This window comes from Triturus cristatus, chromosome 11 (genome assembly GCF_964204655.1).
Source record: "Triturus cristatus chromosome 11, aTriCri1.1, whole genome shotgun sequence".
NCBI lineage: Eukaryota > Metazoa > Chordata > Amphibia > Caudata > Salamandridae > Triturus > Triturus cristatus.
Window position 1 is genome coordinate 103,078,143 of NC_140594.1, and position 21,909 is coordinate 103,100,051.

The following is a 21,909-nucleotide window of genomic DNA, read 5'->3' on the forward strand; positions in this document are numbered from 1 at the left end:
TTGAATCTGATCACTCCTCTTTTGTCTGTGCCCTCTTCTATCGTCCTCCTGAGTCCATGCCCACCTTTGTGCAATCACTGAATGAAGTTATTGCCACCTTAACCATCAATCATGCAAGGATATTGATTGTTGGGGATTTTAATTATTGGCCTAATAGTTCACAGGAAAGTCTACATTCTCGTGAGTTCACAGATTTATTGACAGGACTAAATCTCTATCAGCATATTAAAGTCCCTACCCACGTCAAGGGGAACACATTAGATCAGGTTTGGACATCTAACCTGGAACTGGGCAAACTAAGGGGCATATCAACAACAACCGGCGATAATTATCGCTAAGCGCACTTAGCGCTAGGATAATTATCGCCGGCTAGCGTTGATTTTTATCGCTGAGATAGCATGCTATTAGCAACGCTTATCTCAATAGCGATAAAAATCCTCACGCTAAGTGGCTAACGTGAGATTATCACTGGAAACCCAGCGATAATCTCACGTTAGCTTGTTGATAGGGACAGACAAACTTAGCCATGATATCCTCCTTCCATAGGATATCATGGCTAAGTCAGAAAAATACCAGACGTAAAAAAGCAGCGTTAACCGCGGTTAGCGCTGCTTTTTTTGTCTCTAACAGGGTTAGCGATATTCTTGATAATAGGAGAAATGTCGCTTAGCGACATTTCTCCTATTATTTTACTCTGGAACGCCCCCTTTGCATCTCATTAGAGATGCAAGGGGAAGTGTAGAGTAAAAGGGTGCTAACATGCAAATTTGCATGTTAGCACCCTGTTGTTGATAGGGTGCTAGTTTTATCTCTGCTTTTTTGGCTTTTAAAGCCAAAAAAGCAGAGATAAAGCCCTTGTTGATATGCCCCTAAGTATTTCTCCTTGTTCCTGGTCAGATCATTTGTTTATTACCTTTTCTATTTTTAGTTTCCCCGTTATCAAATCTTCTTCTGCAGGCTCACTTTCTGCCAGAAACTGGAGTCAAGCCAACATCAATGATTACAGCTCCATGCTTATTGCATCCCAACCTTGTAGCTTAGTGTCCTCTCTTCATTCCCAGGTTGAAAACATCAACACCTGGTTAGAATCGGCTAGAGATAGTATTGCTCCGCTCCGCACCATTAAAAATAAAAGAGCTCATGACGCACAGCGTTGTTCTCGGACAAGTTGAAGTCCATGAAACTAGCTTTGCGTCAAACTGAGCGCAAGTGGAGACAGGATTACTGCCCTCACAAGCAGCTCCTATTCACTGCTGCACTTAAGGAGTACAAAAAAGCCATCATTAATGCCAAATCCGAATATTTCTCATCAAAAATGTTGGCATCTACTAACAGGTCTAAAGACATCTTTGCTGTAGTGGACGAGCTCGTCACACCTGATCGTGTTGCTGTTAAACCCACCCCTTCCCAAACTATGTGTGACTCACTCAATGATTATTTTATTGAGAAAATTGCTAACATCAAACTTAGCATTCACCATCCCCCTGCGTCTGTGACCTTTCCTGCTCCTAACATAAATCCCTATTATCTGGACTGTTTTCCTCCTATCACGCAAGAAGCCTTTTTTTCCCTACTCAAAAGAGTGAAGTCAGGATCCCCCTCAGACAGTTGCCCTTCTTCCATTCTTCTAGAAGTTTATCTCTCCTGTCCAGCGCCCCCCATGACTCTCCTCAACAATTCCCTCTCTTGGGGCATTGTTCCTAATCTGTTTAAATGTGCGGAGGTGGTGCCTATCTTAAAAAAACCTGGTTCCGACTCCTCCATTCTTAGCAATTTCCGCCCCATTTCATTGTTGCCTTTTTTGGCCAAAATTTTGGAGACTCATGTGGCCGACTGTCTTAGCACTTTTATTGAACAGTTATCATACTTGGACCCCCATCAAGCGGGGTTTAGACCCAAACACTCTACGGATACCGTTATTTTGGCAGTTCTTGATGAACTTCGTAGAGGGGCGGACTTGAGTTCCACGCAAGCCCTGATACTTTTAGATCTCTCGGTGGCCTTTGACACGGTGGACCATGCACTTTTGGTCGACCGTGTCGAGAGTGCCGGGATTCGGGGCCCCCCGCTGGATTGGATCTCCTCTTTTCTCTGTGACCGCTTTCAAGCGGTTCGTCTGGCCAGTTTTCTAGCTCAGAAAAAGAGATTGATATGCGGTGTCCCCCAGGGCTCGGCCCTCTCCCCCCTCCTATTTAATTTGTACATTCATCCATTGATCTCGGCCCTCCAAAAACGAGAGGTGACCATCTTCAATTATGCTGACGATCTTCAATAAGTTTTTCATATTGATTCCTCTCCCTCTTCTATCGAAAACTTTCAATCGGTCATGCTATTCATTAGCAATTGGATGAGTGCCAGTCAGCTTAAGTTAAACCCAGACAAAACAAAGCTGATCCTCACAGGGGGCCAGGGAAACCCCTGGAACTCCAATTTCTGGCCTGACGCCCTGGGTCGTCCTCCATCTCCAGCTAAATCAGTCAAGAGTCTGGGAATTGTAATCAGCAGCAATCTTTCGATGAAAGCACAGATTAAAGCGGTGGTATCTGCTTGTTTTTCCATCTTCGAAGAATTCGCAAAATTTCCAGATTTCTGACTCTTGAGGCTCGAACTCGGGCCGTCCTTGCCTTGGTGATGTCGCGTATTGACTTTGCCAACTCCCTCTACGCTGGCATTCCCTCTTATCAACTACACCAACTTCAATTGGTACAGAACTAAGCTGCGCGTCTTGTATATAGCCAGCCTAAATTTCACCATGTGAAACCCATTTTGAAGGATCTTCATTGGCTCCCCGTCTTTCAACGTTGCCTTTTCAAATTAGGATGCACCATTTTTAAAGCCCTTTTGGATCTTGGTCCGTCTTTTATTAGGTCTAGACTGTCACGCTACACCCCTTCTCGTGTACTACGCTCTTCAAACATGAACCTTTTGACGCCCCGTTCCTTTAAGCGCAAGAAACACGGTGGCCTTTGTTTTTCATTTCTGGCGCCTCAATTCTGGAACACTCTTCCTTCTGATCTTCGCTTATCCTCCTCTTACGCTGAGTTCAGATCCGCTCTTAAAACCTGGCTGTTCATTCAAGCTCATAATTAAAACATTTCTTTTTCTTCTCTATTCTTTCTTCTTTTCAACTGTCTGACTCTGCTTAGCGCCAAGAAACCGTCTGGTGAAAGTGCGCTGAATAAATGTCTTTAAACATAACATAACAGGATACTCCCATGTCCTTTGTCCAGTTTTGCACCAGAGCGGGAGCCAGTGGCTCCCTCAACTGGTTTGAAGTGGAGTATGCAAGAAGGGCACCAAATGTGCCCTTCAAGCAGTGTGAGTGCCACTGGCAAGCTCCCCCACCCTGTCCCAATACACTAAGTCCTGTCTGGGAGGTGGTCACACCTGCCTGTGACAGGATACCTATTGTACTGCCTTCCTCTGCCCGAGCTTGGCTCAGCAGCAGGAGGGCACAATCATGTCTCTAGTCAGCATCTCTAGTCAGCAGCAGCCACAGTTTGCTGTCTGGGTTTAGAAAACAGGTACTGGGAGCACTGAGGGCCTCCTGGAGGAGCTTTAGAAGTGCATGGAATCATAACTTCCAAACCGTTTACGGTGTGGAGGTATGATTCCAACATGTTTGATATCAATTTAACAGGGTTTGTTATGGCCAGTTTCGAGATGGTCATCGCGTAATGATGAGTGGCCACTCTATGTACCTTAATGGCTGATGCACTCACAACCAAGGAGAATGGACTCCAAAGGTTGTAGGAGTGTCCTGCTCATGCAGTAGCACCCTCACACTTAGAACCGAGCACACTGCCTTCAGGATTGAAAGGCATGCCTTAGAGGGACTTATAGGTTTTAAGTGCAGTGACCTCAGATAAAAAGAAAATTAAATCTGTCGTAAGTGGTGCTAGAACCAGCTTACACAGGCTACAATTTGAGTGGTCTCTCATGGGTGGCATAATACATATTTTAGCCCATGAGAGAACCCTGGTGTACCTATGCCGTGGGTACCTTAGTTCCATATACTAGGGACTTATTAGAGTACACCAGTTAGCCAATCTGGAGTGTACCTAAGTACTCACCATGTCCAATTTAGGGAAAAAGCACAGAGATTGGGGTCCTGATTAGCAGGATCCCAGTCAGACTAGTCAGTAAATCGTAATGACAACAGCAAAAAGTGGAGGTGACCATGAAAGCAGTTCCTACTTTCCTACACAGAGATTAGGACTAAAACCATGAAATAAAAAGACCTATCTTTTTATGTGCAGATACTTCGCATTTGTGAAGCTGCTACTCGTAAATCCCTTCGGCAATAGCAAACAAATGTAAACGTACACAAAATTTTTAATTTACCTTTGTGAATCAGGCCCTTGGTTTCCAGACTCTACTCAACAATGCAGGTGGCAGTGTCCCCAGTGACGGTGTATGTCTAGGGCACAATTGGAGGAGCAATTGAGGAGCTCAATTTCAGAGAAAGAATGTGTGTACTATTAGTGTCAGTCGATGCCCCGCTCCCGCAATGACCATTTGCGACTTATCCATTTTAAGGTTTCCCATCATATATACCAAACACCTTAAAAAATGCTTGTGGTCGAATTACGAGCTGGTTCCCTGTGTGTGAGCTGCAAATTTCCAAAGGCAGCTTTTATACATATGGCCTGGTACTGCCTTTTAATTGGCAGACATTGCTGTAAAGAGTTCCAAGTTCTATCTGATATGATGGGTACAATGATAACTTGTGAAATGCAGGTATAGAATAATCCATACCAATTTTCTGCACATAATTTACAACCATATATTTGACCTTCTGCATTGTAAGTATCCAAGGCCTCATACCTACCGGCACTATTGCGTCACCGGAAGGTCACTTTTTTGACATTCTGGTGGCGCAATGTGCCACTGGCATATTTATAAAGCCACGTAAGGCCACGTTATGTGGCATTTCATGGCCTTATAAATATGTTCTCCTTTCACGCAGGAAACTATGTCAAAGGGGCGTTACGTGGGTGTTGCTGGGGGGCATTCCCAGCAACATCCATGGCTTGATGACACTGCTTCAGATTAACGAAAAATCGTAAGTCTGCGGTAGCGCTAAAAACTTGCGCCTCTCCAGGGGAGACATAAGGGAGGCAGATCGACTAGAAATATCTTTATTTTAGGAAAATAGTCTCTTATGGTTGTTTTTGTGCAGGAAGGTTTACCATGGTGCAAAGGTGTCTGTGTTGGCACAAGGCAGCCCATTGTGCGCCGACACGTGGGGAAAAGGACAGGAATGCGCCATATCTAATAGGTATGGCACATTCCTGCCTTTTTCTTTCTCTGCTGCGCTGCCCTACGACAAAAAAAACATAAACGAGAGCCCCAATCTGTAATGCTTTTGAGGATTACTAAATAAAAGTTTGACCCTGAAAGAAAACTGTAGATAGGGTAATAATTTGAAACTTTAATGACACTCATGTAATAAAAGGTTTGCACATCTCTACTGTGCAGGTTCTACACTGGTGAAAACGACACCCTTAGAGAGAGTCTTTTTCATCTCAATGGCTTTTCAGGGGCACCAACATGATGTGAAATCATTTGATTCCTGCACTGTTTATTTTGCTTCTATCAGCTACAGTGTTTGACTTGTGGAAAGATCACTGCAAGTGCCAAAAGCTTTTCTTAGAAGACCACTGTCATTACTGCTGGTCCCCAAAAGTGAGCGACGGTGACACCCACCTGCAACCGTGCCACAAATTAAGCACTGCCCAGAAACTCTACCTGGCAGCAGTGTTGTGGCCATAGCTGTATCATCTATTTCATTTCAACATGTGAAAAGAAACTGGTTAACTAGGAGGAGTTTAATGGTTTGTGTCCTGGCAGGAATTCTGAGGGTCACCAAGTATTTAAGATATTGAGTTAATTCAGCTGAATTTAAAACCTGAACTATAGAATGAAAGCCAAGTTCAACTTATCTAAAAATATATCTGACATTGTCAATAAATAGTCCTTAGGGCTTGAGAAAATCATGCTGTCTATACACTAGGGGGCAGATTTACAATAACTGGCGCATACCTGCATATCAGCAGGGATGCGTCAGCTTTGTGCATCACGGCTCCACCACCATGGATGCGCTGCATTTACAATGCGGCGCACCATGGGGCAAAAATGGACAGATGCGAGACGCATCTGTGCCGTAAAGGCGGCGCATAGCTGGAGTTGCGTCGCAAGCGCGACGCAGCTCCAGCAAGGCTCTGGGGTGCCCTATCGTTACAATGCTGCGTCAATCCTTACACCTGCTTCAAGTAGGCGCAGGGTTTAGATGCAGCATGGGCTCAAAAGTGACTGACTGAAATCTTGTAGATTTCACTCAGCCACTTTTAGGAGGTGTTACTGCGACGGAACGCCCCTCCTGCACAGGAACACCTACTTCTGGCGCAGGGCTTTACAACGTGATGCATCTCCCAGATGCGTCACGTTGTAAATACCCCGCAGCATGGCGCTGGTTTCGTGCTGCCCCTGCGTCACAAAAGTGACGCAACGGCGGCGTAAAAGAGGCGCAAGGGGCTTGTATATCTGCCCTGAGTACTTTTTGGTGAAGAAGATTCCATTTAAACGAGACAGCTAAAGGAAGAACAAGCAGAAGATCGCATAGCAAATGCTTTATTATTATTTTATTCGAATATTTTATTTGTCTTATATATTGTAGCCATGGCCAGGCCTAGATTTTGATTCAAGCAAATTCTAAAGTTCTGGGGTCTAGGCTCCAATATTTATACTCAGCATTCCTTTGTTCTTTCAGGCAGAAAGTGTCTGTGCTTAGTCCAAACCAGTTCTATCCTCTCTGGCCCAGCTTCCTGGCAGGAGATGGAGACAGCATTGTGCAAGGCAGATCAGGCCCATTACTCCCACTACTCGAAATGCAGCCTAGGTCTAGTCATCCCAGCCCTGACTCATCCAGGAAAGGCAGGACATACCTTGACTCCCCCAGTGGCTGTCTAAACAGAATTCACATCCTTAGCCCCTGTTACTCCAAACCCAGACAGACAATCCACAAACCCAGCAGAGGCACACAGGATGGCTAAGCAATAAAATACCTACTTTCTAAAAGTGGTATTTTCAAACACAGAACATAAAAATCATCTTTACTAAAAGATGCATTTTTGCATTCTGAGTCCAGGCATACTAAACTCAATTTCCCTATATTGTCCAAATAGGAAATTATGCTTATAAGATGTTATAAGTAAAACTCTGATTCTATCCTCTGGCACAGATAGCCTTTCCATGGTGAAAAACTAAATGCACTGTAATCGCCACCAGAACATGCCACACACACCAGTACATGTCCTACCTTTAATATACACAGCACCCTGCCCACAAGGGTACCTTGGGCCTACCTTAGGGGTGACTTATATGTAGGAAAAGGGAAGATTAGGGCCTGGAAAGTGGGTGCACTTGCAAAGTGAACATGGCAGTTACAAACTGCGTGCAGACCCTGAAGTGGCAAGTCTGAGATACCTTCTCAGGGCTACTCATGTGGGTGGCACAATCAGAGGAGGATGTCAGAGGTAAACATTAGCTATGAAAGGACCAACTCCTTGATCGCCTCAGCTCTCTTACTACTCTGTTTAACTCCTCCACTGGGCACATGCACCTGACCTCCTCCTGCGCTCCCTGAAACAAAACAATAAATTGCATACGTTTTTTCAAACTTTGAAAGTGCCGATATCTTTCAATTCTCTTTTGCAGGATGAATTGACATTTGTCCCCAAAAAAGGGGATATTTATTTAATTTTAAGAAAAGCATCAGGACCTTGGGCAGTACTCTGAAAACTGGGACTGTCCGGGATCCCTGGTCCCCTTAGTCTAGAGGCATGTCCTCTGCAGCCATATTAGGGCCCGACTCACAAAGGTAAACACAGACTAAAGTCTAACTTTACAACTTTTGGTATTCACATAGGGCATTTACGAGGAGTAAAGATAGGCCTTTGTCTCAATTTAACTTAAGTTTTAGTCTTAAGTCTAACTGAGACCAAAACTTAAGTTAAACTGAGACAAAAGTCAAACTTTACTACTTGTAAATGTCCTTTGTGAATACTGAAAGTCGTAAAGTTAGACTTTCGTCTCAGTTTACCTTTGTGCATTGGGCCCTTTATGTATTGTGACTTTGAGAAGTGCTTGAAATGGAAAAATAGATACATAGGTACTCTATACCAAAGTATCTAATTGCTTCTGAATAGTGCCAGTACTCTCCAATGCAGTTGCGGCCGGCATGATTTGCGGGTGGCGGGATGGGGCAGGTGTGGGGGGGGGTTCTAGTGCTCAAAATCTAAAAGCCTTCAATAAATGCCTAAATAAATATATCATAAGATTATTGAGGTATGGGCACGAGTATTGGGCAAATGACGAGATGTATTCATGAGCATCAAAAACATCCACTGAAGAAAGGAAGAAAACACTAAGAGGATTATCTGTTCAATGTTCATCATGTAGCTATTAAATTGCGAGGTAGCGCAGTGGAAAACAAAAGAAAAATATAAAAATATTTACACTTACCTTGCCGGCGGTTCTGCCACCACGTCTCTCCTCCTTGCTCCTGCTCTCATCATGGGACAGGAAGTCAGGCTCACCTGACCAATCCCCTTGTTGAGCGTCCCACCAATCCTGGTGGGACGCTCAACCAGGGAATGGCAGCCTGGGTTTGTTCTCATGTGAGTAACAAGGACCCCCATGTAGAATCACAAATATAATTCCTAGGACAGGGCAATGCACAATGAAAAGTAAAAATCCTAGGCAATATAATAGACAATGTTTATAATTCCAAATATTAAAAGACGAAATCAGTGTAACAACCAAGCTAAAAAAATGCTAAATTTTTATAACAATTTTTCAAAATTTAGATCATGTCAAATCATTTTATAAATTGAAAACATAGGTTTATTAACACAATTCCTGATTCTTAATACCTATACTATACACAAAATCATGCTAAGCTAAAAAATATGTAATAAATACATAAATACATCCTTTTTGCATTACTCCATTTTATTGATCTCAAAAAGTAGAAAGTAAGCATCAAATAGGCAGTTTTTTAACACTTCGGGTGTTACAGCAATACCTATGGGAATTTCGGATCTCTTTTGTACTTGGCTTTAATTCACTTTCTTGGTAATCTGTAATCTCTTGTTTTTCTCTCATTGTTTTACATAAAATAATGACAATGAAGGCATTTTATTATCTTTACAGTGAATCTTTGTCAGTATGTATATTGTTGTTCAGTGTAACACACCTATGTAGCTGAAATTGAATGCAATATTAATAATATATGCATGACGATTCAGTGTAATCTTTTTATCAATTTCAGGTCTTGTGTGGCTATTCCTGACGAAGGCGTGTTTCATGCCGAAACGCGCGTTGAAGATTTACCATTCATTTGCCACAGTATTATATTTTTATTACATATTTTCTATCTTAGCATGGTATTAAGAATCAGGAATTGTGTTAATAAACCTGTTTTCAATTTATAAAATGATTTGACATGATCTAAATTTTGAAAAATTGTTATTAACATTTTGCATTTTTTTAGCTTGGTTGTTACACTGATTTCATCTTTTAATATTTGGAATGATAAACATTGTCTATTATATTGCCTAGGATTTTACTTTTCATTGAGCCTGGGCTTGTTCTCCATGCAGGCTGTAATGCAGCCTGCATGGAGAAAGGGGAAAGTGCACATGACTGTTTCGGGCGGCCCGAGAAGGCCGGCCAAACAGTCATTGGGCACTTTGGAATGGGGGCAAACTACTCCTCCCCTGCCCGCCCGCCTGCAAAGGAAGGAAATATAAAATGATAATACCTTTGAGTTATTATCATTTTATATTTCCCTTACACTGCTCAAAACAGTGGGGCGACGCTCCTCCGCCATAGCGAGGAGCCGCCACTACTGCACCTCTGCTGAGGAGTACAGGTAGGTACTCGCCCTTTCAAAATAAAGAAGTACAGATACTCAGTAGAGTGCACACCGTGGTGGCTTATTTAAAGCACTTCCGAGGCATACTTAGCAAGCTCTGTAACATCCAGTCCCACCTACCCCCTGGGGCGCTTTATCCAGCCCTCTAAGCCGCTCCTGCCTTCTCGCGCCATGAGTGTCGCTGTCGCTTGGGCCATATCACTCAGACCCCCTGAGGTCTTGTACCTCACTGTTGCCCCTCTGAGGCAGTGTCTCCCGTGCCCGTGAGGCCTTGTTGGTGGTCTCTTGTGCCCGTGAGGCCTTATCTCGACCCGTCGACCCCCTTGTCTTGCCCTCTGAGGGGGGCGCGTCTCCCGCCCCCGCTCAGGGTTCGTCCATCCCTGAGGCTCTCGGCGAGCGCGCGCCCTGAGAGCCGCCCCACGCTCCCTCCTTTCGGAAGGAAGAGCCTGCTTCAGCCTTGGCACGACTCCAGGGGGCGGCACCGACCCTTGCACACTAAGCGCGTGCCGTTCCGGGTGGCGGGAGAGCTTCGCTGGAAGACCCAGTAGGAGCGCATCCAATGCTCTCCGCCAGTAGGTGGCAAGTCTTGGCTACACCAGCCTAAAGGTAAGCGGTCGAAGTGCATAAAAGTGTGAACCCGAGTGCCATGGGGCGGCGTCAGTGAGCCGGCGGCAGTTTCTAGGCCTGGCTAAAGAGAACAAAATACTCTGTAACTATTATGTTGGCCTTTCACCTTCGTGTAACTGTATACAAAAACACCGCACACCTCATAGGAAGAATAAATGGAAGTTAAACTAATCAGTGGAAAAATGTACTATTTAATGTTGTGAATCCTCTTTTGGTTAGTGTGATCTCTGCAGATGTCTGTGCGTGTCCAGAGAGCCTCAGAGGTGAATCCTGGTAGGCGGGTCGGGAATAGTGAAGTGTGTTTGTAATGTTAGGAGGACCCAGCCCGTGACTAAAGCACTGTGACTATGTAAGTAAAGTCGTTATTTTAAACTTGCATTGGACACACTAGAAGATGGGCTGCCACAAAATGATTTAGATTTTAGATAAAAAGTGATTTCAAAATATAGATTTTAGTAATATGCCACCAGACTGTACCGAGTGCAAACATTTGTATGTGTCTTCTCAAAACGAATAAATCTTAGCAGTCACAAAGCTTTAAGTGACTCCGTCAATTAAAGCCAATATGGACAACCAAGCTGCCTTTACATCTGCAGGTTAAACAATAATGCAGATGTACATTTCTTTCAAGCAGCAGGCAACCTGGAAAGGAGGCTTGTTGTATGTTTAGTTCCCTGGTCTTCTCAGAATTAACTGTACTTGGCTGTTGCCTTAATAAATAAAATGCCACATTAAATAAAGTTCGGGCACATTGTGTCTCAAGATCCCACCCACTTCCTCCTGAAAGTGCTCCTGCCCCCTCCACCCCGGGCAGTGGGGAGGGTTCACTGAACCCTGCAGACTCTCTTTGCCCGTGCCGCGCACACACGCGAGGCTGGTGCCCGGGGCAGGAGAAGCTCGCCTCTACCCCAGGAGCTCGCAGGACCAGGGGCTCACAGCGGCGATGGCCAGCGTACTCTCAGAGCTGGTGAGTAGCCACAGGCCTTCCAGTGGGGCGGGACCGTCTGCGTCTCATACTTGGCAACCATAAAAAGTGACATTGGAACTGGGGCCGGTTTGGTCCTTTATTCATGTCCTGAACTCCACTGGCCAAACAGTGATCGAATTTCGAACTACGACTGTGATAATGACGTTAATCCATGTCAGCGACATAGCACCACCGTTTACAATATCACGTTGTACTTATTCTTGCTTTAAGTTCAGTGTGTGCTTTCTCTAAGATGCTGTGCTAGTGTAGTGTTCTCATGTTGCATGTTGCTCTTGTATAGTGTACACCATGAACTGGCCTCTTTGCGCTTGAGTAAGTTCAGGTTTTGGGTGTATGTTACTGAAGGGCCACGATTAGGAGCATTGTAATTGAGGATGAAGGAAGAGTGAGTTTCTCACAGTGCTCATCAGTGGTTCATATAGGTGCTCAGAATATATGCTCATACAGTCCTTGGCCTCTCTGCAGATGGCACAGAGCAAATGGCATGTGTGCCAATTGTGAATCTATGCAAAATCATGTCGAACATCTGTCGAAATACACAGAGCGAAAGTAAATGAAAATGCAGTGCTTCCATGTGACTGTGTGAGTTGTGTGTCAGGGTGCTGATGTGAAGGCGATGCAAAGAAGTACATGCAGGAGAGAGTGAAAAGAGGGCACAGAATAGGAAAGAGATGAGTTGTGAGATTTGTAGAGGGATCATTTCAGAAAGTTATGCAGAAAAAAGGGTGCAATTGTCTAACAGAGTGAGAGTCGAGACTGAGGAAGAAAGCCGTGCAAAGGGGAAACAGGACTGAATGGCGCCCCTTGCACGGGCTTTATGAATGTTTAATCAACTGTAACACATTTTCAGAATTGAAACATTTTCAAATTAATTATTCACAACAAAATCATTGCTGTTACTCATTTATCTGATACTACCAACACGTATTAGCAAAGTCAATAGGTTTGGCTTGTAGTAGCTTCATGTATGTCACCATGTGCTGTGCCAGGAGGCAAGAACTGAAAGCTCGCAAGGAGGAACCAGAATGGTGGTCGGGTGGAACTCTATGTGAAGCACAGACTTTTAGTTAGCATCTGTTAAGCCACACCCTTAATTATACAGGCCACGTCTCTTGGAAAGAATTCCTAATTACACTTCTTAGGCTGGACCCCTTTTGTACCCCCTTTCCCCCCCCCCACACACTTTTTTCATCCCACCTAAAGCCCTGGGCAGCGGCCAGCTTTGTGCTTGTTTCTGCGTGCAGTTCTTCTGCAACGAAAGGGAACAGCTGAGTCCGCCTCCATGCAGGAGGGGGCGCTAGGTAGCATTTAGGTCATGGGGCGCAGAAAAAAATTGTTAGCCATTAAGTATCCTCAGGTGCCTCAGGTGCCTCAGGGGTATGTTAACATTACTTAGGAAGCTGGACGTGACTTCCGATGTAAAAGTCTTCGAATTAACAATTGACTTTACTTTGAAACGTCAGAAGCTGTACATCGGGAGTCATTGCGCTGCATGTCATTTTTAACCCTATGTCTTCAAAGGCAAGTTCATTTTCATAATTTGAACTTTATAAATGTGTATACGGGTTTGTATTTATATGTATATATATTGTTGAGCATTGGTGTCTTCTAATCCATTATCGAGTTCTGAATTAATTTAATTTGAAATTAATTTAACTTACTTTATACATTAAGATGTGCTAATATATTATAATTGAATGTAAGGTAACTTTGATTTGAAGTAGATTAAAATAAAAAATGGGACTATTCATTTTTATTACTGTTCAATTTAAATATTTCAAATTTAAATAACATGGGTATGTGGTTCTATGACTTTTTTTTACAGGTACTTTTTTTGTGGGTAGAGGGTTGGATTTGTTGAAGGTAGTAAGGCAGGTTCAGGGATGCGTTGAGCTAGGAGGAAGTCATTAAATCAATCAATCATTTGTAGAGCGCACTACTCACCGTGAGGGTCTCAAGGCACTGGGGGTGGTGGAGGGGGGGAGTGAGGTGCAGCTACTGGTCGAACAGCCAGGTCTTTGAGAATTGTCCTGAAGGTCAGCAGGTCCTGGGTCTGTTGCAGCTAAGTGGGGAGGGTGTTCCATGTCTTGGCGGCGAGGTGGGAGAAGGATCTGCCGCCGGCAGAGGTCCTGTGGATGCTTGGGATGGTGGCGATGGCGACGTCGGCGGAGCAAAGCTGTTGGTTCGTGTAGAAGTAGAGACGTTTCTTGAGGTATGCTGGTCTGGCTTTGTGGAGTGCTTTGTGGGCGTGGAGCTTGAAGGTGATCCTCTTGTTGACTGGGAGCCAGTGCAGGTCTTTCAGGTGGGCAGTGATGTGGGTGTGGCGGGTTATGTCGAGGATGAGGTGTGCGGAGGCATTCTGTATGCGTTGAAGTCTTCTTTGGGGTTTGGCCGTGGTTCCTACGTAGAGGGCCTTGCCGTAGTCCAGTCTGCTGCTGACGAGGGCCTGTGTTACCGTCCTTCTGGTTCCGGTGGGGATCCATCTGTAGATCTTGCAGAGCATGCAGAGGGTGTTGAAGCAGGAGGAGAGAACGACATTGACTTGCTGGATCATTGAGAGCGATGAGTCGAGGATGAACCCCAGGTTGCGTGCGTGGTCGGTGGGTGTGGGTGCGGCTCCCAGGGCGGTTGGCCACCAAGAGTTGTCCCAGGCGGAGGGGGTGGATCCGAGGATGAGGACCTCTGTCTTGTTCGAGTTAAGTGTCAGGCTGCTGGTCTGCATCCAGCTGGCGGCGGCCTTCATTCCTTCGTGGAGGTTGGTTCTGATGGTGGGGTTCTTGGTTAGTGAGAGGATCAGTTGAGTGGCGTCGGCGTAGGAGATGATGTTGGCAAGCGGTGCCATGTAGACGTTGAAGAGGGTGGGGCTGAGGGATGATCCTTAGGGAAGGAGGTGGTCCAATCCAGGGCTTTGTCGTGTAGGTGTGTGCGTAGGATGTGGTGGCAGACGGTGTCGAAGGCAGCCGGGAGGTCCAGGAGGATGAGGGCCGCGGTTTCACCGTTGTCCAGTAGGGTCCTGATGTCATCTGTGGCCGTGATGAGGGCGGTTTCGGTGCTGTGATTAATGCGGAATCCGGATTGGGACGGGTCCAGGATGTTGTTCTCCTCGAGGAAATGGGTCAGTTGCCTGTTGACGATCCTTTCGATGACTTTCGCCGTGAACGGGAGCAGGGCGATGGGCCGGAAATTCTTGAGGTCCTTTGGGTCCGTTGTGGGTTTCTTGACTACTGCATTGATCTCGGCATGCTTCCAGCTTTCCGGGAAGGTGGCGGTCTCGAAGGAGCTGTTGATGATCTTCCGGAGTTGGGGTGCGATGATGCGGTTTGCTTTGTTGAACATGTGGTGAGGGCAGGGGTCGGATGGTGAGCCGGAGTGAATGGTGTTCATGGTTTTGATGGTGTCGTCGTAGTTGATGTGGGTCCAGGAGAGCAGGTGGTTGGCGGGGCTGGGGGGTGGTGTGTCTGCAGTGTCGGTGGCTGTAGGGAGGGTTTGGGTGTTGAAGCTGTAGTGGATGTCTGCGATCTTGCGGTGAAAGAAGGTGGCCAGGGAGTTGCATAGGTCTTGTGACGGCGGGATGTCTTTGGAGCTGGAGCTGGGGTTGGAGAGTTCCTTCACAATGTTGAAGAGCTCTTTGCTGTTGTGTGCGTTGTTGTCGGTGCGTTCCTTGAAGGAGGTCCTTTTGGTGGCTCAGATGAGTTGGTGGTGCTTGCGGCTGGTGTTCTTTAGGGCTGCGCGGTTGTCCGGTGTCTGTTTGTGGCGCCACTTTTTCACGAGTCTTCGGCAGGTCCGCTTGGATTCCTGGAGGTCGGTGGTGAACCAGCTGGCCTTCCTGTCTGTGCGTCTGTTTGAGGGTTTTCTGATTGGGACAAGAGTGTTGGCGCAGTCGTCGATCCATTGCCTGAGGTTGCTGGCGGCTGTATCGGAATCGGTGATGTCTGTTGGTGGGTCTCGGGGGATGGCGGTGATGAGCTGGTCTTCGGTGACCTTGTCCCAGCTGTGGTGGGATCCTTTGTGGTTGGTGGTGCATGGCGGGTTTCTTGAAGGTGAAGTGGACGCATCGGTGGTCGGTCCAGTGGAGTTCGCTGGTGTGGCTGAAGGTGGCGTGGTTTCTGGCGGAGAGGATGGGGTCGAGCGTGTGTCCAGCGTTGTGGGTGGGGGTCGTGATGAGCTGTTTGAGTCAGAGGTTGGTGAGGTTATCGAGCAGAGCGACGGATTTGCTGTTGTCGGCGTTCTCAATGGTGGAAATTCAGGTCTCCGAGGAGGATGTAGTCTGTGGATGCCAGAGCGTGCGTGCTGACGACGTCGGAGATGGCTTCGATGAACTGTGGCCGGGGACCGGGGGGGGTCTGTAAACAAGTGTTCCTCTGAGGATGGTGTTGGGGTCGGTGTGGATCTGGAAGTGCAGGTGTTCGACGGTGCTGGAGGTGTCTGTTGTGCAGGTCGAGACTCGGAAGTATGGAGTTTTTAGGTTTTCGGGAAGGGTAGTGTTTGGAATTAGTAAGGGATTCTTAGTGTTCAGGGATGGGTAATGTTTAAGTGTAGTAAAGGATTATCAGTCTTCAGGCATTGCTAGCTTTTAGAGAGTTGAAAGGATGTTTTAGGTTTCAGTGCAAAGCAGTGTGAACTTTTGTCCGGGTTCTGGTATGAGCAAAATTAACAGCTAGTAAAGGATTTTTAAGGTTTAGGGATGGGTAGAGTATAGATGCAGTAAGGCATTTTAAAAATTCAGAGTTGGTCAAGTTTAGGAATAGTAATAAGTTTTAAGGTTACAGGAATGGGTAATGCAAACTTATATTGCAAATTAAATAAGAGTTAAAGTTAAAGTGAAATTCCATTCTAAATAATGTCATTACTTCAAATAAATACATTTTTCATTAAATAAAGTAAAAATCTGACAAATTCATTTTTAGAATGTATGCACATATATCTTCATATAAAACATATAAATAGAATATATAGGACTAGTAAAATAAAATGTTACAGCATATTCACTCTTAAAATTAAATGTGTATTAAATAATTATTTTAAATCAAATTGATAATCATTTAGAACAATTATTCAAAAAGATTCTACCCACACTCACATTTTAATTTGTATTTACTTTGTAATAAATATGGAAATTATATACACACACACCCCCACACCCACCCCACACACACTTCTTCACTGAAAAAAAAGATTAAAGTGACGTTAGTGTGCCTGATTCACAAAGGTAAACTGAGACGAAAGTCTAACTTTACGACTTTCGGTAATCACAAAGGGCATTTACGAGTCGCAAAGTTATATTTTTGACTCAGTTAAACGTAAGTTTTGGTCTTAAGTTTAACTGAGACGAAAAGGAGTGGATCCATTCTAGGGCTCGGTTGCAGATACGGGCATTGTGGAGTCTTGTGCAGAGGGTGTGGTGAGAGATGGTGCTGAAGGTGGCTGAGAGGTTGAAGAGCATGAAGGCAGCAGTCTCGCCTTGGTCAAGGGGGTGCAGATATAATCTGTAGCGGTGAAGAGAGTGGTCTTGGTGCTGTGGTTGCTTCTGAAGCCCAATGTGGTTCATTTAGATAAACTTGGAGAGTTGGGCATTGGTGGCTTTCTCAATGACTTTGGTTGGGAATGGAAGCAGAGAGATGGGTCTGCAGTTCTTGCAGCACAGGGTTTCTTCAGCAGGGGGTTGATCTCTGCACGTTTCTAGTCTTCAGGAAAGGTGGTGGACTCGATGGAGCAGTCAATGGTGCTTGGAAGTTCAGGTGCAATGGAGGTGCAGGCTCTGTTGAAGATATGGTGATGGCCGGGATCTGAGGGGGCTCCGGAGTGGATGCTCTTCATGATCCTGAGTGTATCGTCAGAGGTGAGGGTGGTCCATTTGGGCAAGGTCTGCTGGAGTCTAGGGCCATTGGGTGTGGTAGTTGCGGGTGAGGTGGGTCTTGGGTTGTGATGCTGTCATAGATCTCCTTGATCTTGGAAGAAGGTGGCAAGGTTGTCACAAAGGTCTTGCAAGGGGGGACTGTCTGCGGTCTCTGTGCTGGGTTTAGTGAATTCTTTGACTACAACGAAGTTCTTTGCTGTTGTGTGCATTGGCATTGATGCATTTCTGATTACTGTCTGGCTGCTTTCTTTGGTTTTCTTTAGAGGTGGTGGTGTGCGGTGATGGCGGTTTTGAAGGCAGCTTGGTCTGACACGATCTTGCTGCTCCTCCATCTTTTCTCAAGCCTGTCTGAAGGTTTGCCTGGACTCTTGACGGGCAGGGGAGAACCAGCTGGCTTTCTTTGAGTGCCGCTTGCCTGAGGGTTTCCTGATGGGAGCCAGTGTGATAGCACAGTTGGAGATCCAACAGTGAAGTTTGCTTGCCGAGGTGTTGGCATCCGTGGATGTCGCAGGTGGGGTTTTGATCAGGGAGGTGGTGAGCTGGTCTTCGGTGACCTTGTTCGAGCTTCTGCGAGGATAGTGGTGGGCATGGTGGTGTATGCTCGGTTTGGTGAAGGAGAAGTGGATGCAGTGGTGGTTGGTCAATGTGGCTAGGAGGTGTGGCTGACGGAGCTATTGTTGCTTGGGAGAAATGGGGTCATGCATGAATCTTGCTGAGTGGGTTGGAGATGTGACCAATTGTTGGAGTACAATGGTGACAAAGTTCTCCAGTAAGGATGAGGTGTTATGTTCATCGAGGTTGTTCAGGTGAAGTTTGAGGTCGCCGAGGAGGATGTAGTCCATTGAGGCAAGAGCGTGGTGAGTGATGCAGTCGGCTATGGCTTTGCTGAAGTGGAGGCAGGGTCTGGGAGGTCTGTAGACAGGGGTGCTATAGAGGGTGGCACTTGGGTTGTTCTGGATCTGGAAGTGGAGGTGTTCCATGTCAGGTGAGTGGTCATTGGAGCTGGTTGTTAGGCAGATGTTTTTGTGTACGATGGTAAAGCCTCCTACTGGTCAGTTGATGCGGTCCTTGTGGATGATTTTGTACTCTTTGGGATTGCAGTTGTGATGCCTGGGGCTGAGGCGGGGTTCAACCAGGTTTTCTTGAGGAAGGCAATGTCGGTGGAGATGGAGTCGAGCAGGTCCCAGGTCTCCATAACATGTCTTTTGAGGGAGAGGGTGTTGAGTAGGATGCATCTGAGTTGGTCGGGTCCGGTTCTTGAGGGTTGTGGGTCAGTGGGTCTGGTGTGCAGAGGGAGGCCAAGGCGCAGTTGCGCCAGGTGAATGGTCCTTGGGTGTTCTTCGGTGATGCGAGGTGGCAGGCGGTGGAACTTTCGGAGTTGAGTGCATGGAGGGCACTGGTGTCCTACCTGTGTTGGCTGCGAGAATCAGGCTCCCTTGTGCTGGGTGCGGTGCAGGCACGGTCGAGCACAGACAGGCTTGCCTTTGGTATGCCAGTGGCATGCTAGCGGCGCAGTCACACGGCAGCCACCATTAAGTAGTGCTGGGGGGGTGGTAGGTGCTGCTCAGATGGGAGGCACAAACCCATGCTGGGAAGGGGCTGGGCCACAGGGGCAGGCAGTGGCTTGGGTAGGAAGTATGAGTGGCACAGAGAACAGTGCAGAAGGAAAAGACACAGAAGCAGAGATAAAACAAGAGTTATAGTACAGAAAGAGAAATACAATAGAGAATTACAAAATAGAGAGAGATACAGAGAAAAAAAAACAATACTCACCACTGGACTACCAGGGATGAGGTGCAGGCGGGAGCCTGTGGGTGGAGGAAGGTCTGGATCTCAGGAATGGACACAGGAGGGCAGATCACTACTCGGTGGAGCTGCGCAGCAGGTGAGTAATGCATGCTGACAAGGTCGGTGAGGTCACAAGCAAATGGTGGTCTGATTATCTGACTGGAGCAATCGTTGGAAAGGTAACCAGTTTTGTATTTGCAAAAATGAGATCTAGGATGCGTCCAGTGATGTGAGTGGGTTTGTGGACGATCTGATGAAGGTTCAGTGTGTCTAGGCCAGTGATGGTTGTTTTCGGATGAGACATATTGGGTTTGTCAAATAAATGCTTAGGTCACCAAGAATGCATAGGTTGGGGTGTAGTCTAATCAGTTTTGAAATTGTATCTAGAAGTGTGTCTGGGAATGTTGCATTGCTAGGTGGAGGTCTGTAAAGGAGTAGGAAGTTACAGGAGGAAGATGGTGTAGGGTTGCATCTGGTGACGAGGGCCTCACAACCTTGCATGGAGATGTTGTCAGCTTTAGTGATATTTAATTTTTGCTTGAATACAACAGCTAGGCCACCTGCTCTTTTCCCTATACAATTTTGTGTGCTAGTTTGAGCTTAGTGGAACTGCGTCATGTGACACTGGAGCCATGTCATCTCCCAACCATGATTTAGTTATGAAGAGTAAGTCAGGTTGTGTGTCATTGGGAATGTCATAGTTGTGATGCTTGTTTTTAGAGAGTGATCAAGCATTTATTAGTAGGCAGTATAGAGAATGTGTTTTGTTGATGGTGCGACATTGTGTTGTAGAAGAGTGAGCAGTATTTTGTTGACTTGTAGCAGGTGTGCCTTTAGTGCTGGTGTTAGCTGTATGAGGATAGCAATGGTGTAGTTTTTCTGTATCATATTCCTCATCCAGCAGGCTCAGAAGGCATTTTGATGGGTCTGCATTTGTAGGTGGTGGAGACAGTGATTGCAAGTGAGTTGGTGAGCTGGGTTGTTTTTGTAGAGTAACCTTCTTCTGCAGTAGACATGGAGATGGGAAGTTGTGAAGAGTGGCATGTGATGTATTCTAAGGTGATTTTACCCTGTGAAAAAGCCTTCTGCTGGGATTTCAAGATTCATGGTAGAGAGAAAACAGTTTCCTCATGATTTCCCAATAGAGGTTATGGAAAGTGCTCAAGAAGCTAAAATGAGAGCATATTTTCTGTAAATTCCCAGTATCAGCCATTTGAAAATTAAGTCTGACAGTTGATTCCCTTTTGTCTACTGCAGCCTCTCAGAGTGTTTTAGAGAACAAATAGAGCGTGAACGGTGTTACTTATGACAAAAGTATGGCACACCTGAAGCCATGTTGATTGAACCAAACTGGTAAAACATAAAACATTTAATTTAGAATGGAACAAAATGATGGGGTTCAGTTTGTCACAGAAATTATAGTTAGTGCTGTATAAAGAAAAATTGGATCAAGAAGGAGAGAGCTAGGAACTAATGAGAAAAAGGGGGGACGTCCCTTTCCCCTAGAATTTGTAGATAAAGAACAATGTAGACGGAACCTCTCAGGAAGCACAAACAGGGATGACTCAATGTCATACACTGGAATGTAGAAAAAACGACTGGGCTTTTAAGAAGAACCCTCACCCACCAACCTTGTTGGTGGCATGCTTCATCATTGGGTTCCCAGCTGGGCCGCCGAATGCACCCCAGCTGTGCTGCAACGCCTAAATTACAGCGGAGCAGATTGGTGTTTGTTGGGTGAAGGGGGTGCTCAAAAGTGTGATTTAAAAATGCCTCTGGGATCCTCCAATGATCACTTTTATTCACTGGGTCCTAGGGCAAGGTTAAAAACAAATTTGGACACATTTTGTGAGTTCTCAAATATCTTCCTCTTCTATTTCATTAAAACATTCTGACATGCAGACTGAAACATGCACTGAAATATTCACTTTCAAAACATGCACACATGCAGACTGAAACATGCACTTTCAACACCAGCAACAGGCTGCCAGTTAACTCCCTGGTGATCAGAAGTTTTACTACAGTGTTCTAACAAGCAACTAGAGTGCTGAGATTCAGAATTTATGCCATAGGTGTGGCACGTGTGAATGCCATCTTGTTGGAATTAAAGTAGAAAACCGAAAGCATTTTTCCTGAGGATACTGCAGTAAATGATGAAATTAGGGAGCTTCATAACAAATAAGTCTCCCAAGATGACCACCGGAGAAAAAAGAGCCTAAATATAGCACAAATATCACCCAAATGTATCTCAAGTGTAGCCCAATGACAGAAGTATTCAAAACACTTAATTATTTTGTTTTTTGCAGTTTAATATAGTGCAGACTTGACCCAAAGATAAAGGAGTGCTTTACATGATCATCAGTTATATTACACAGGGACACATTCATTTTGGTTTTAGGCATGGGGAGATTAAGTGATTTGCCCAGAATCACAGGATGTCAAGCTGATGTCGAAACTCAAACCTAGTTCTCCAGTTGCAAAATCTGTAGCTCTGGCCACAACGCCACATCCTCTCCCTTAAGGGCAACATATAATTAGGTGATCAACTGGATAAAAAAACAAAGATAGCAAATTACTTAAAAGTGCTTGGTTGCTATTTGAGAACTCAGAAAATATCTCCTCATTTTAGTGGTTTAAAGCACTAAAAATAATTTGTATGTGAATAAGACCCTCTCATGGAGTAGGGCGCAGAGGCAACAAGATGACCAT

At 45.5% G+C, this 21,909-nt stretch overlaps 1 protein-coding gene across 3 annotated transcripts in view; it reads left to right on the plus strand.

Annotated features, from left to right (window-relative positions):
• The first annotated feature begins 11,382 nt into the window (after positions 1-11,382).
• LOC146783420 (solute carrier family 2, facilitated glucose transporter member 11-like) overlaps positions 11,383-21,909 on the plus strand; it is a 617,692-nt gene continuing 607,165 nt past the window's right edge. For 2 of the 3 annotated variants that reach the window (XM_085636132.1, XM_085636134.1), the window contains exon 1: positions 11,419-11,534. In XM_085636132.1, the coding sequence (XP_085492258.1) occupies positions 11,511-11,534 (24 nt within the window). In that variant the 5' untranslated portion in view covers positions 11,419-11,510. Of the gene's footprint in view, positions 11,535-21,909 lie in introns of all 3 variants that reach the window. The other variant, XM_085636133.1, reaches the window with a different exon arrangement.